At 42.6% G+C, this 14,057-nt stretch overlaps 1 protein-coding gene across 1 annotated transcript in view; it reads right to left on the bottom strand.

Moving 5' to 3' along the window:
• Window positions 1–14,057, bottom strand: part of STARD9 (StAR related lipid transfer domain containing 9) — a 99,034-nt gene that overhangs the window by 79,395 nt on the left and 5,582 nt on the right. The window contains 1 exon segment of the mRNA XM_081048425.1: window positions 12,654–12,770. Coding sequence (XP_080904551.1) covers window positions 12,654–12,770 — 117 coding nt within the window.

The raw sequence follows: 14,057 nt of genomic DNA, 5'->3' as shown, positions 1-14,057 counted from the left end.
ATGGTCTGATTAGGAAAACAAAGCAAGACACAATTACATATATGCTGTCTACAAGAAATTTACTGTAAATTTAAGACATAAAAAGTTTAAAAGTTCATAGTAGCAAATAAATTATGGCACACTCACACAGAAGGTTACTATGTGGCTATCAAAAAGATTTAATATAGGGCCGGCCCAGTGGCTCAGGCAGTTGGTGCTCCATGCTCCTAACTCCAAAGGCTGCCAGTTCGATTCCCACATGGGCCAGTGGGCTCTCAACCACAAGGTTGCCGGTTCAATTCCTTGAGTCATGCAAGGGATGGTGGCCTCCGCCCCTGCAACTAAGATTGAACATGGCACCTTGAGCTGAGCTGCAGCTGAGCTCCTGGATGGCTCAGTTGGTTGGAGCGCGGGCTCTCAACCACAAGGTTGCCAGTTTGGTTCCTTGAGTCCCACAAGGGATGGTGGGCTGTGCCCCCTGCAACTAACAATGGCAACTGGACCTGGAGCTGAGCTGCGCCCTCCACAACTAAGACTGAAAGGACAACGACTTGACTGGAAAAAAGTCCTGGAAGTACACACTGTTCCCCAATAAAATCCTGTTCCCCTTCCCCAATAAAAATCTTTAAAAAAAATAAAGACTTTATATATATATACATATATATACACACACACACACACACACACACACACACACACACATTTTTTAATGTCTATAAGATACAGTAACTAAACAAGGTAAGATGCAAAATAATCTGTGTATGCTACCATTTTTTTAAAGAGAAGAAATATACAGCTATATGCTCCTATTTGCATAGAATTCTCTGGGAATATATAAAAAAAATTGATAACAATGGTTGCCTCAGCAAAGGGGAAGGAGGTGGCTAGGGATAGAAAAGGGATTTAATTTTTACTGTATATCCTTTTGTACTTTTTTTCTGCCATGTGCATACATTACCTATTTTTTAAATTAATAAAATACAGTATTTTATAAGAAAAATATTTTTATTAAAGAATTAAGAGCAAAAGACACTTTCATTAAAAAAAACTGCAGAGACTATCTTTCTTGGTACAGAAACAACAGAGAATATAGTAGTAGTAATACCAACTGATATTTATTTAATGTTTCTAATTTTTTCCAAAATTCTCTCAAGCCTAATACTTCATTTTATTCTATCACTATTCCTATGATGTTGGTAGGTCGGGAATTATTACTCCCTCTTGAAAGATAAGAAAGCCAAGGTTATTGAAATCATACAATATGCAGCCTGTTCCACTAGACCAAAGCCATCAAGGTTTGTCTGAGATGACAGTTATGGTAAGTGGATATGTCAAAGTCTAATACAGTTTCTTTCTTGAATCAGACAGACAGACAGACATGTCGATCAAGGAATAATGCACATTTTACAGTCAACGCAAAAGCAGTTAACTGGGCTTTCAGAAAAGCAGTCGTCAATTCAGAGTTGTATAAATTAAGGTGTAACATATCATGTATTCTAGAATCTTATTCCTAAACATTTGGTCCTCAATCCAGCAGCATCTTAAAACTCTACCCCAGACCTCTTGGATCTAAATCTGCTTCTCTAACTTAATTACTTTCACGTACATATGTAACACCCAGTGATCTCTAAAAATGCAGATGTTGATTCAATACATTTGGGTTGGGTCTGAAAGTACACATGTCTAACAAGCTCTCGACAATACCAAGGTCCATGTTTTGAGAAGCAAGTCAGAACCCCAGACTCTCTACGTCTGTGTTCCCAAAGAGAATGAAGCACATCCTCTTTCTTTCATGGTAAGGAAGCATCTGGACATACGCAGTCTTAATAAAGCTCAATGGGCACCTCCAGAAAGAAAAAACAGTAATGTGCTCCTAGCAGCTATTTTTCTACAAGAAAGTAACTTAAATGCTAAAATCAGAACACTTCTACCACCTGGAATAAGAAGAGTCTGCATGATGCCCCATAGGTAGGCTCACGAGAGAGCAGCAAAGATGGAGACACCATGCCCCCAAGCCCAGGGTCTAGAAACAAAGGAAGGGCGTGGTGTCCAAGCAACAGTGGGGTGGACATAAAGATGACATGGGCACTATAACCTATTAGAACCTCTAGAAAAGAAGGAACTGTTAATGAGATATTAGATTTGCTCAAAATTGGATCTGCAGAAAAGAAGATGTATCAAGTGAGGTAAAGAAATTGAGCAAAACTGTCTCTGTCACACACACACACACACACACACACACACACACACACACACACACACAGTTTGTTTACCCAGCCCAGCATCTAGTGTACTCCTGGTATGAAAGGCAAATGTCTGTTGAGTGAGTGATGGCTGTTTCTGTAACCCAGGATCCTCTGCCTCCTGCCCTCAGGTTAAAAATCTCTATGGCCTCCCAAATTGTCTAAAGTAAAAGCACCCATTTTCCCTTTCTTGTTTCCAGAATTGGAGTGATGGTACAGCCTGTATCTGCTGGGCTCAACTAAGTATCCAGGATGCTCCTGAGGCCACTTTGCCAGAGAAACTGATCCGTCTCTGTATACCCTAGGAGTCTGGAGCAGCTCAGAGGTGGAACGTCTGGCTTCCTGGAGCACTGGGCCGATGGGCACTGACTAGGTCCTCTCAGCTTCGCCCGGGACCAGCGCCACCTAATCCACTCGAATACAGCTTATACATTCTTGCCTTCGAATCTTTGCTCACGCCTTTCCCTCTGACTGAAATGATCTCCCTTGAATTCATTCAAAGCAATCTACGAATATTATTCCTCTGGACTCCCGAAGTACTTACTGTAAGTACCACTCATTCAACACTTGAATACTTGATATTTATTGTTTATTTTATGTGTCTAAAGCCGGGTATTCCCAGTAAGACTATAAACTTTCTGAGAGTGGGAATCGCGTCTTATATCACTCCACCTTCCCCATAGCACTCAGCCCCATCGTGCCGCAGATGACAGTTGCTTCCTAAATGCTTACTGTGCTAGGGACTGTGGGGTATTCAAAGATGGGTGGCCTAGTCTGCCTTCCAGCATCACCTAGTCTAACATAATATATAAGTCACGTACCCAAAGAGCACTAATTTTAGTTAATATACAGAAAGTGTCACAAGAATGTAACAAGATACTATGAGAATCTAAGGGATGGTGACAACTTCAAGAAGGAAGTATCATTTCTACTGGGACTTGAAGAATATTTTGAATAGCAGGAAGTGGGAAGGTGATATATTTTAATGTATTTTAGAAAGAGGAGCCAACATGAGCAAAAGCAGGGAACTCCATAGCATTTTGGGGAAGAGCAATAACCAAAATAACCAAGATAGTCAGGAAAAAAATGAGAAAAGACTAGCCCTGTCCAATATTAAAAAGTAGTGAAACAGAATGGTATGTACTTTTATGTGTATTTGAAATTTTCTGAAACAGTACGGTGCTAGCACAAGAATACAAATAAGTCAATGGAACAAAAATAGAGTTTTAAAAGAAACCCAAGTATACACTGGAACTTAGTACATAATAAAAGTGGTTTTTCATATCAGTGGAGAAAGGATGGACATTCAATAAATGGTAATGGGACAACTGGCTAGCTATCAAGGGGGAAAAAAACAAAGTTGAAGCCCTACCTCATTTCTCACACCAAAAAATTTCAAATGGATCAAATATTTAAATATTAAAAAGATAAATCCACTAGCATACCAGAAAAATAAAACATGGCGAATACTTTTATAATCTCAGAATGGAAGGCCTTTTTTAAAAAGCTTAACACACCAGGAAGCCATAAAGAAAAGTTGATAAATTTGGCTACATTTAACACACACACACACACACACACACACACACACACACTCACTCACTCACTCACTCAAAAAACACACATGGAAAAAATTACCATAAGCAGAATCAAAACAAAAGTAAAAATGGGAAATATCTGCAACATTTATGACATACGGATCAATGTCCTTAATATGCTACCTGCTTTTAAAAATAAGTAAGAAAAAGATGAACAATACAGTAGAAAAATGGGGAAAATATATGAACACACAATAGCCAAGAAACACAAAAAGATGCTCAACCTCAATTATAATAAAAGTCAACAAGAAGATACTATTTCTACGTATCTTATAGGCAGAAACTAAAAAGTATAATACCTAGTGTTGACAAGGGATATGGAAAAGTATTCTGATACATTATTGTTAAGGGTGTAAATTGGTACGATCTTTTTGGAAGGGAATTAGACAAAAATCTATTGAAATTTAAACTATATGTACTCTCTGAACATGCAACTGTACTTCTAGCAATTTATCTTACAGTTATACTTGCAAAAATGCAAAGATGCTGACTCCAGTATTATGTATACTAATAACAGAAATCTGGAAATATCTTAACTGCCTATCACTATAAAAAGAAACTATAATACCTTCATACAATGGAATTCTATGTCGCATTAAAACAGTGAGGTAGAACTATAGGTACTGCAAATAAATCAGGGCCAAGATAAACTGAGTAGAATAAAGCAAGTAGAAAAATAGTACGTACAGTGTAAGCCTCTTTGTATTTTTTAAATGATATATAGTACAGAGGGTGCCAAAACAAATGTATACACATTTTAAAAAAGGAAAAAACTATTAAAATTGTAGTACTCAATTTATACTGATAACAAAAGATGAATACAAGTCAGGTTTGACTTCTGCAATTACAAGAGGTGCTCAGAGTGGTTACCATCAGCGTCCAAACAAACACTTCTGATTTCGGCAAACTACTGCTTGAGTAATGGTGACCAAACAGTCCACTTGCATACATTTTTTGCCCCTCCCCCCCCCCAGTATATGCTTACTTAGGTTTAGGGAAGGTCTGGAAAGATACCAAAGAAATTGTAGACAGCAGTTACCTCTAGAGAATGAGACTGGTGGGGAGGCACAGAAGGGGACGGTTTTACCACTTTTTTACATTATACCCTTCTGTATTGTTTGAATATTTTACAATTAGCTTATATTGCCTTTATAGCAAAATACTTTAATAAATGAATTAATCGGCTGGCATTTTTTTATGCAGTCATCTGCTTTCTGCTGAGCACAGAACTAGAGAAAAACTAGTCCCATTTCCGCCCCTCTCCCCAGTTTCTGAACCCTTTTCAGAACACTGCATTTAGAAGGGGCCTTTTGTTGGTCAGCTGGACAGGCTCCCCCAAACAGAGGACCATTGAAATGGTGCTGAGAGGGTACGTGGACACAGGCTTGCTGTGCAAGTAGTGGGAGAGAACTCAGCACCTAGTGAGGCAGAGCAGGTGGCTTCCTGTGGAGAGGCCCACTGTGATCGGTCTGCCGTGCACGCCTGTGGTGGACACGCACCTTTTGTTCAAAGGGCTGCTCTTCATTCTATCTTCTCCTGTTCAGATGATTTTACAAAGCAGTTTTTCCAAAGACTCTCAAAGTAATCATTGCCATCATCACACTTCACGTCTTCAAGCAATTCACTGACCATCCTTTAAAACCCCAGGACAAATTCAAGAGTCAAGGGAGGACAGGGAAACTTCTCAGCATTGCAGTGTCAGCAAGGGAACTTCTGGGTAATGTCAAGGAGAGCTGTCTCCAGGCTCTGTCCGTAATGATGCCGAGGCTGCCCCACGTCTGCAGCCTCTATCGAGCTGTGGGCACGCCTCCCCTCCAGATAACCTCTCTCCAGCCTAGATCTCAAGGACTCCAGAGACTACCAGAAATTCCTGTTACCTTTGCCCCACACAGGAGAAAAACAACCCAAACAAGTTTTTGCATGTTAAAAGATGTCTCTAGTTTCTTATGTTCATTTTTGTACAGGCATCCAGCACCAGCAGCAAGCAGCAGTGCCCAGGATCTCTGTTTTTCCGATTTTTCTGAGTATAAAAGGTACTCTTTAAAGATTCACAATCAAGTTTCTAGAGAGGGGGAAATGAGTTAGATGAAGCCAAAAGAATGACCTTATTCCTTTAAAATCCAGCCCGTGGACATGCTTATAGAGTTGAGCAGCTGTGCTGCTGGCAGAGAACGTACTGAAATGAAATACTCATGGTGATCGCCCTTCCCCCACTCATGCCTGCAGAGCCCCATCCAATTGTTGCACAAAAAGGCTTTTTCTTATCAACTTCTCTCCCTTCTACTCTGTCTCCATCTTGGTTGGGACGAAACAGCACTAGTGATGGAATGTACACAGCTCTGCGAATATTCATGAGAAAATGCTTTGACGCCCACATGCACCCCAGCTCCCTTGCACCTACATGCATTAGGGAAAGGGGATGTACAGAGAAACTGATAGACAGCCGTGGTTCTCTAACTTAGGCAGACTGCAAGGCCTTCTCAAAACAGGCAGCAAGATTCAAGAAGACAGAGCCCCAACTTGTCTCTCATCCACTGAACCATAAATTGAATAATTACTCCAACAACCATTAACTGATCACCTAAGATGTGCAGCACTGGAAATACAGACAGAGAGCTGTGTGGTGCAGCATTTGAGAGCCTGGAATCACACAAAGGTTTGAATGCTTGTTCCATCACTAGATTGTGTGACCTTAAAGCAAGCTACACAACCTATCTGAGCTTGTTCCTAGCCCTAAAATGGAGGTAATAATATCTACTGCAAAAAGTGATGTAATCCTAACCATCTTCCTCTCCATGTATTCTCAAATTCCTTCTCACCTTCATTTCTTCATGTTTCTCCTCTCCTCTTGCTTCTCTAAAGTCCCTCCTCAGTTTCAGTAATTCTTCTACCTTCTTTACTCTTTCCCTAAAGCCTACACTCACATACTGAGTTCAGGAGATACAAAAGAAGTGAGGCATAAAAGAAGTGAGGGTCATCATACTCCTTCTCTCCACCTCAACCTACTCGCGTTCTGAGGCAGGAGATAATAGATCATTTGTCTTCATCTTATAATGGGGTGGGTCCCCAGACAGAAGCATTGCTCCTAATTGCAGCCTGGTCACATTATAATAATAAGTACTCAATACTCTCCTACACTACTAAATGGCAATAGTGCAATTTCCTTTGAGTACAGAGCCAAGGATAGGTCCATTCTAAAGAACAAGATTTTTCTTTGGCATCCCGCTAAGCGGGGCATTTCCTGCCATGCAGGAACGTCTGTGTTGCATTGCAGTTCATGGCCTGTCCTTAGAATAAGCAACAGACTTTTTCCTGCAATGTCAAGCACAATTCTGGACTGGTAAAAAAGAAAATAAAATTCTGTAACTGTTATTTTTATCTCTCTAGGCCTTCATCTTTAAAATAAGTGTCATGAATGCTCTCTAGCATTTCTTCTGATATCAACATTCCGGAATTCTAAAGTCAGACTATTTTAGCTACCACATATCAGGATTCAAAAATTCTGCACAAGTTATTCTTCATGTCCTAAATACCACATACCATCCTCTGCAATGTAATTTGAAATCTATTTTATCCGAATGGCAATGCAGACCAGTTGGTTCTAATGCTCCATGAACTGCTAAAACCATCAGGTTCTGTACTTGCAGAGCTTTGTCGTCACCTCCTTATCTTCTCATCGCTGGACCAACATTCCTTCATTAAATAATCCCACGCAGAACGCGTACAGGGTGTGCTACGATGGTAGCGGCTTTCCCCTTGGTTCCTGCAGTCAGCCCTTTAATCTTTGTGTGAGAGTGTGTGTGTGTGTGTGTGTGTGTGTGTGTGTGTGTGTGTGTGAGGGGAGGTGGTTTCCTTTGAAGCCTCTCCAAGTTCTTGACATCCTCAAACTGAAGTCCATAACGGGAGAAAATATTCACCAAAGAATCTGTATCTATTTCTCTCTCTCTCCTCTCTGAAGGTAGGCCACAGATATACTCTGCTGTGTGCTGTCTGATGTTCTGTGTATGCGGAGACTAAACAAATATTAAAACGCCAACAAGCATAATCACATTGCTGCTATAATTTCAGTTTTGTCTTCAGTGGTTGTGCTGGGAGGAAATCTGCTCGCTCACATGACTTTTTATCTGGAAAAAGCTGCAAATGGTTTAGGTATTGTGTTTTCGCCAAATAACAAACCAGTTTAAAATAAAGACTCCCAAGGGAATAGAAGCCATGGCTTTCCAGAAAGGGCTGGGTAGCTTTTTGTTCCTGGACGGCCTTTCTGTTGACTCAGTCTGCACTTGTTTTGTCAGCCAATGACAGTCCTCGGTGGGTAAAGCTGCGCTCATGCTCCTCATGGAAAGTTTTACAAACACACAATCACCCCAACACAATACGCTGGAGCAGAGGACTCCTGATCCAACACATGTTCCTGACCAGGAGGACGGGAAGGCAGGTAATTTCCCAAGTAGAACATGCTGAGCCACCAAAAGGATCACAACCAGACTCAAAGAAGAGATTTTCCAGTCTCGTTCAGCTCCGAGAAAGAAGCCTGGGCCTTGCTTCTCTCATCCTGTGATAGTGGTTCTCACACCCAAGCCACAGCACTCGTGATCTCACTTATTCAACTCCTAGTTGCCAAGCCCTGGGCTGGGCACTTTACATAGTATTTCATTTCCTCCTCACAATAATTCCAGGTGAAGAAACTAGGACTCAGAGAGGTTAAGTAACTTGTCCCAAGGAATCCAGCTAATAAGCGGCTGTGCCTGAGTTCCAATCCAGATCTAACTTCAGAGAAGTAGATTAATTTTAATACAGACTCAAGCCAGATAAAATGTAGGCCAATTTTGAAGAAAAGCCTTAGCAAGTCCAAATAGTAACAAACTAAAAACACAATTTCAACCAGTAACGACCTGCCTTAAAGATGAGAAGCTTAGGACAGCAGGGTCCTGGGTGGTGGACAAGATATGAGGTACGATCCCCTCCCAGTCCCCATTCACTACAGTCTTTCTCTCTCTCTCCCCTCTTCACCCCTCTCCTTTTCCCCCAATTTCCATCAATTCCTTTTCCTATATCCCTCTTTTTATTTTTCTCTTTTACACTGTATGTAGTGTAGTGAAGAATATGAACTTTGCATTCAGATAATCCTGTGTTCAAATTTAAGACACATTTCTGACTTTGAGTGGATCATGTGACCTCTCTAAGCCTAAATTTCCTCAACTGTAAAATAAGGATAAAATCTTCTACCTTTTAGGCTGTTGAAGGGATCAAATCAGACAATATATATAAAGAGATGACCAGGTCACTAGTGGACCAAATGGAATTTCCTTTTTTAACTTTGCGAGTCAGTAAGGCGTGGTGGAAACGGCATGCAGTTTAGAGTTGGACGGTCTCGGATTTGAATCCCTGCTCCACCACTTACTAGCTAAGTGATCTGTGCAAGTCTTGTAAGCTTTCTGTGCCTCAGTTGCCTTATCTATAAAATGGAGGATTAAATAATATCGATGTCCTAGATTTGGAGAGATGATCGAAAGAAAGGATACACCTTTAGAATGTACAAATAGTTAACAAATAAAGCTACTTCTCAATAGAACTTGCAGCAGCTGACTTGTTCTCTAGAGGCTCATGTTTGTTGATAACTTAATCTATTTACCCAAGTATGTCACCACTAATGGGTGGGAAGGGCTAAAACACGAAGGAATTTTAATCTTGAACCTATCTTTTGAGGCTGTGAAATATACAACGAGGGAGGTAGAATGGTACACTGTAATGAAAAGACCACCACAGGAAGCATGAGCCTAGTCCCACCTGCGCAAGAACCCCTGTAAACCCGCATAGAAATCACACGGCTGTATCTGGAACACAATGGGGTTGGCATAGATTTGTGGGCAGTGTCTGGAAACCTTGTCGATTGTCACGACTGGGGATGCTGCTAAACATCCTACAGTGCACAGAACAGACCCTCACAACAAAGAATTATCCGCCCAAATATCAACAGAGCTGAGACCAGAGAAACCCTGGCCTAGATGACAGCTAAGTTCCCTTCGAGCGCGCGCGTTCTAAGAGACGGTGATGAGGCCGCACCAACACCCAACAGGGGACGTGCTTGTCAATATCTATCAAGCAATGGCTTCTAATGCTGCTCAAAATTCCCCTAAGGCCAGTGGGGGGGAATTTCCCTCAGATATTTGGATATTCTCAAATCAGTGATATATTTCGGAGGGTGATGAGAGTCCTTCCTTCAGAACAGGAAGAAACCCAGAGATGAGGGCGGCACCGTCCTCCAGGGACTTGGTCCCTCGCTCTTTGCCATTAGAATCAGCGCTTCCAAAGCCATGAACTTCGTTTTGGGCGAGACGACGATTTCAATAAGTCTGAATCAAGGTCAGAATAAGATGTGACACAGACAACGGCAGAGATGAATCTCAGCGACATCATGCTGAGTGACAGAAGCCAGACTCAAAAGGCTACGTACTGTTTTATTACATTCATGACATTACTGTAGGGACAGAAAACAGATCAGTAGTTGCCAGGAGCTGGGTGGAAGGAGAACAGTTCGACTACAAAGGGACATGAAGGGATTTGGGGGATGCTGCACTGTTTTATATACTGATTGTAGTGTAAGCTACACAACTGTGCTTGTCAAAACTCAGGAACTGTACACTAAAAAGGTGAAATTTACTGTATATAAGTTATACTTCCGTTTAAGACTGACCCCCCCACACACACACACACACCCAAATATGCTCACAAATGCTACAGAGAGGATAGCTGCACTTTGGGAGAGGACGAACCGGATGACATCTAAATTCTTTCCTACCCCAAATCCTATGGCTTTATGACAATCTGCCTCTCCTACCTCTGGTGACCTCACAGCCAGAGTGATTAGGGTTAAGTCTGCACTCCAATTTCTGTGTTAAAGTGATGAGTCCCGCTGGCCAAATCCTGTGAATGTGAGTCCTGCCACCATTCTGCGACCTGCAGCCTGCTGCAAAAATTCCTGTCCTTCTCGCTCCTATCCTCAGTTCCAGGGAGGGCCTTAGACAATTAATAAACAAGCCAGAAACAACCGCAGGAGACACTGGTTTTATCTCTCTGCACAGGCTTCCTGTCCAAATCCAATTGGTCTTTCCATTGAACTTCAAATCAGGCAACAGAGGAAGAGTCTTATTTATGCATTCCCCTCATCTATGGACTTCTGGCCTTCTACTAGATCCGTTTTATACACTTAAGCGGCATAAATGTATAATGTGAGCCTGACACCAAAATCATACCTAAGTTTGTTGATAATATATGTATATATAGATAAATACAGATACATGGTTTTGTTTATATGCACACCTCCCAGACCCATCATCTCTCACAATAGTCCATTTTTCTTAGGTGCAGAAAGCCCTGATGGGCTGAGACCAGGGAGGACTGAAACAGCCAGCAGTGTGCTCACACTTTGTCCTAACAGAAAGACCTCACACTGCCTTCTACGCCACAAACATGAACTGCTGTAGGAGTCCCATCCTCCTATTTGAGAGGCAGTGTCTTTCCTGGATCTTCTTAGAGAATCTCAGTGGAACAGTTACAAACACCAGTAACCAGACACCTCATACACGTTTGAGTGCTGGGATAACAGAGAAGACGTGGTAGGGGCCAGGTAATGCCCACGCTGCTTTTCCCTGCTGAGCACTTACAGCGAACGCACTGTGACTACAAAGGGAGGATGTTCATATTGTAAGAAAAGGGACCCTCAGAGACAACAAGTCCCACAGTGGCCTAGGGTCTTGTTTCCACACGCCCCCTTCAGAAGGGAAGAAGCGGGGAATTAAACTCCCAGGGTTTAGAACTATCCAATCGCCTTCAGAAGTCTGCATCAGTGATAAGTCAGTATTGTCCCCTAAGTCACTGAAACTTGATAATATTGGTCCTTTGACATAATTAGAAAAAGTCTCACAAAAGACTAAAATACTTAGAAAACATACTTTGGCCTTTTTATTCAAAGGTCTATAGACTGATAGGCAATGGTTCTCCAGAGTTGCCCCCAAAAATATTTCCATTTCCAATGGTGTTTCCTAAGGACATACTCCAGCAGGGTTTTCTTTCCTATGTATGTATGACAATACTGATCCATGAAAGCCAAATAAACGCTTTTTCTAATTTGAGGGGTGCACTATCACGGAGAGTAGCGTGGTGGCTGCTGGGGGGAGGGCTAGTGCCTGTGGTCATAGAACAAATGAGGCCGGCCGGGCTCAAATCAGAACAATGCTGCTGCTTCACAGAAGCAGAGAGAAGTCCTATAGAGCCACCTGGCCAGACCTGCTCCCTCGGAAACTTGTGAGAGAACTAGGCAGCACCACCCGCCACAGGAAGGGAGACCCACAGTCTTAGCTGGCAGCCTTGGCTGACCTCTCAACCCTCATCAGATCAATAGAATTCACCTCTTCCATACATTGCAGGTTGGCAGACTAGGAGCCAACTCCTAGGAACACAGGCATAAGCCCAAGACTTAAAAGAGACACCAGCCCCTGGGATTCCTGGGCCGTCCTGCTGCCTACAACACAAGGCCATGTTTGAGGTGAGCGCATTCACCTACCACTACTACCTGAACTAACTTCTACCCACCTGACCATGCTGAGGCCCAAGCCTAAAGGGACACTAGCCAACATCCATGCCCTGAGCAAGCCGTCCTTTCCTCTTTCTGCAACTGATGCCTCTCACGACCACTTCTCAAATCCAACATCATTCGTTTCTGACCAAACTATCACAAGTAAGGAATAGTCAGGGCCCAGATTCCATGCTAATTTCCCCATAATTACATAGCTATGAAACAACACTGAGAAGAGTGAAGGAAAAATGACATTACCACATCCTGAGATGCATAGCGGGGGTCCTCTGGGTTGACTGACCAGTAGCAGTAATCAAAGCCAAACGACACAACCTTCTCCCGGGAGTCACCAAAGCCATCTGGTCGGCTGTCCACCTAAAAAATCAAACATAGGATCCAGTGTCTGCTCTATTATAATATCAGAATATGGTTAGTGGCACTTGATTCCTCTCTGCTGTAGCTAGAGAGACCTGGACTGGTCATGAGAAGCTTTACGATATCTATCTGAAAAAGATAAAAAAGTGGCTGCTGTCCTCATCATGTTAGGAACAATGAAGCCCCAGAGAATTAAATGTCTATCATACTGCCATACAGCTACCTGTGTATGAACCAACCATATAAGATGTAGGACAGCTTGAGAGAGAAAACCTTTCCCTCTCTGGGCATCTTCTTATCATTTCCTCTTTAAGTATTTCTGTAGAAGATACAGAAATGCATGAGGAATTCAGTCTCTGGGTCTGACAGGTTCTATCAACCTAGGTCTTTCACAGAGGTCCCTAGGTATCCACTCCCAGTGAATTAGAAAGTATGTTGGACAGAAGAGCAAGGACCAATCCAACTGTCAAAGATACGCATAGATGAGGGCAGAGCCAGAGCTTGGAACTGCAGTGACCTCCAGGTACCTACTGGGGAGAGTGGCATTATTCACAGGAACACCTCTCTTACGATTTAAAATGTAAACTATGGACAGGTAGGAACACCCCCGAGCACTAAGCACCACAAGCTACAACAGTAGAACGAGGTGTCAGAATGACTAAGAGATCCTTAGTGGAGAGCTGACCTCAGGGAAGTAAGCAACCAGCAAGGTGTGCAGGGAGCAAGAGTTTGCTCTTGGCCAGAACTTATTCTTAAGTACAAAATATGTACAAAATATGAGCTCTCAGAACAAAGCGGTTGAAGTGATTAGGCAACAGATATAAATAAGAGACAGCAGAGAATAAAAGGTCTTCTGTCCCCAGGGAGCTCCTGTTGAAAGTTTGGCCGGTCCTGTTCTCTTTTAGCAGAGAGCTAGTGACAAAAGGAGACAGATCACATCACAGGAGTCACCCAGGAGTGGGAACGGCTGGGAGGCCTGGGGTCCAGATAACGTCACTCCAGCGTCAGCTTCCGCAGCTCTCAGGAATGCTGAGTACCACCTACAAGCTGACGATAGCAGCAATCACATGGCCAGCTTCCCTGTTTCCCTCCACTCCCCAAGGCCCAGAAAAAAAGACTCTCTTCCACTTCCGCTAGCCTGGTAAAGGAGGAGGAATGGGATGGAGGAAATTAGCCTTAGGAGAGGGGGCGGGGGCGGGGGAAGGAAGGAAGTTCCCAGAGTTTGTCCAATTGTGACTCAAAGATCAGTCAGATCTATGAGAGAGAATTTGTAGCAAGACTCAGACG

This window comes from Rhinolophus hipposideros, assembly GCF_964194185.1.
Source record: "Rhinolophus hipposideros genome assembly, chromosome: 5".
Lineage (NCBI taxonomy): Eukaryota > Metazoa > Chordata > Mammalia > Chiroptera > Rhinolophidae > Rhinolophus > Rhinolophus hipposideros.
Note: the sequence above shows the minus strand (reverse complement) of the source record. Positions and strands in the feature narration are given on the sequence as shown.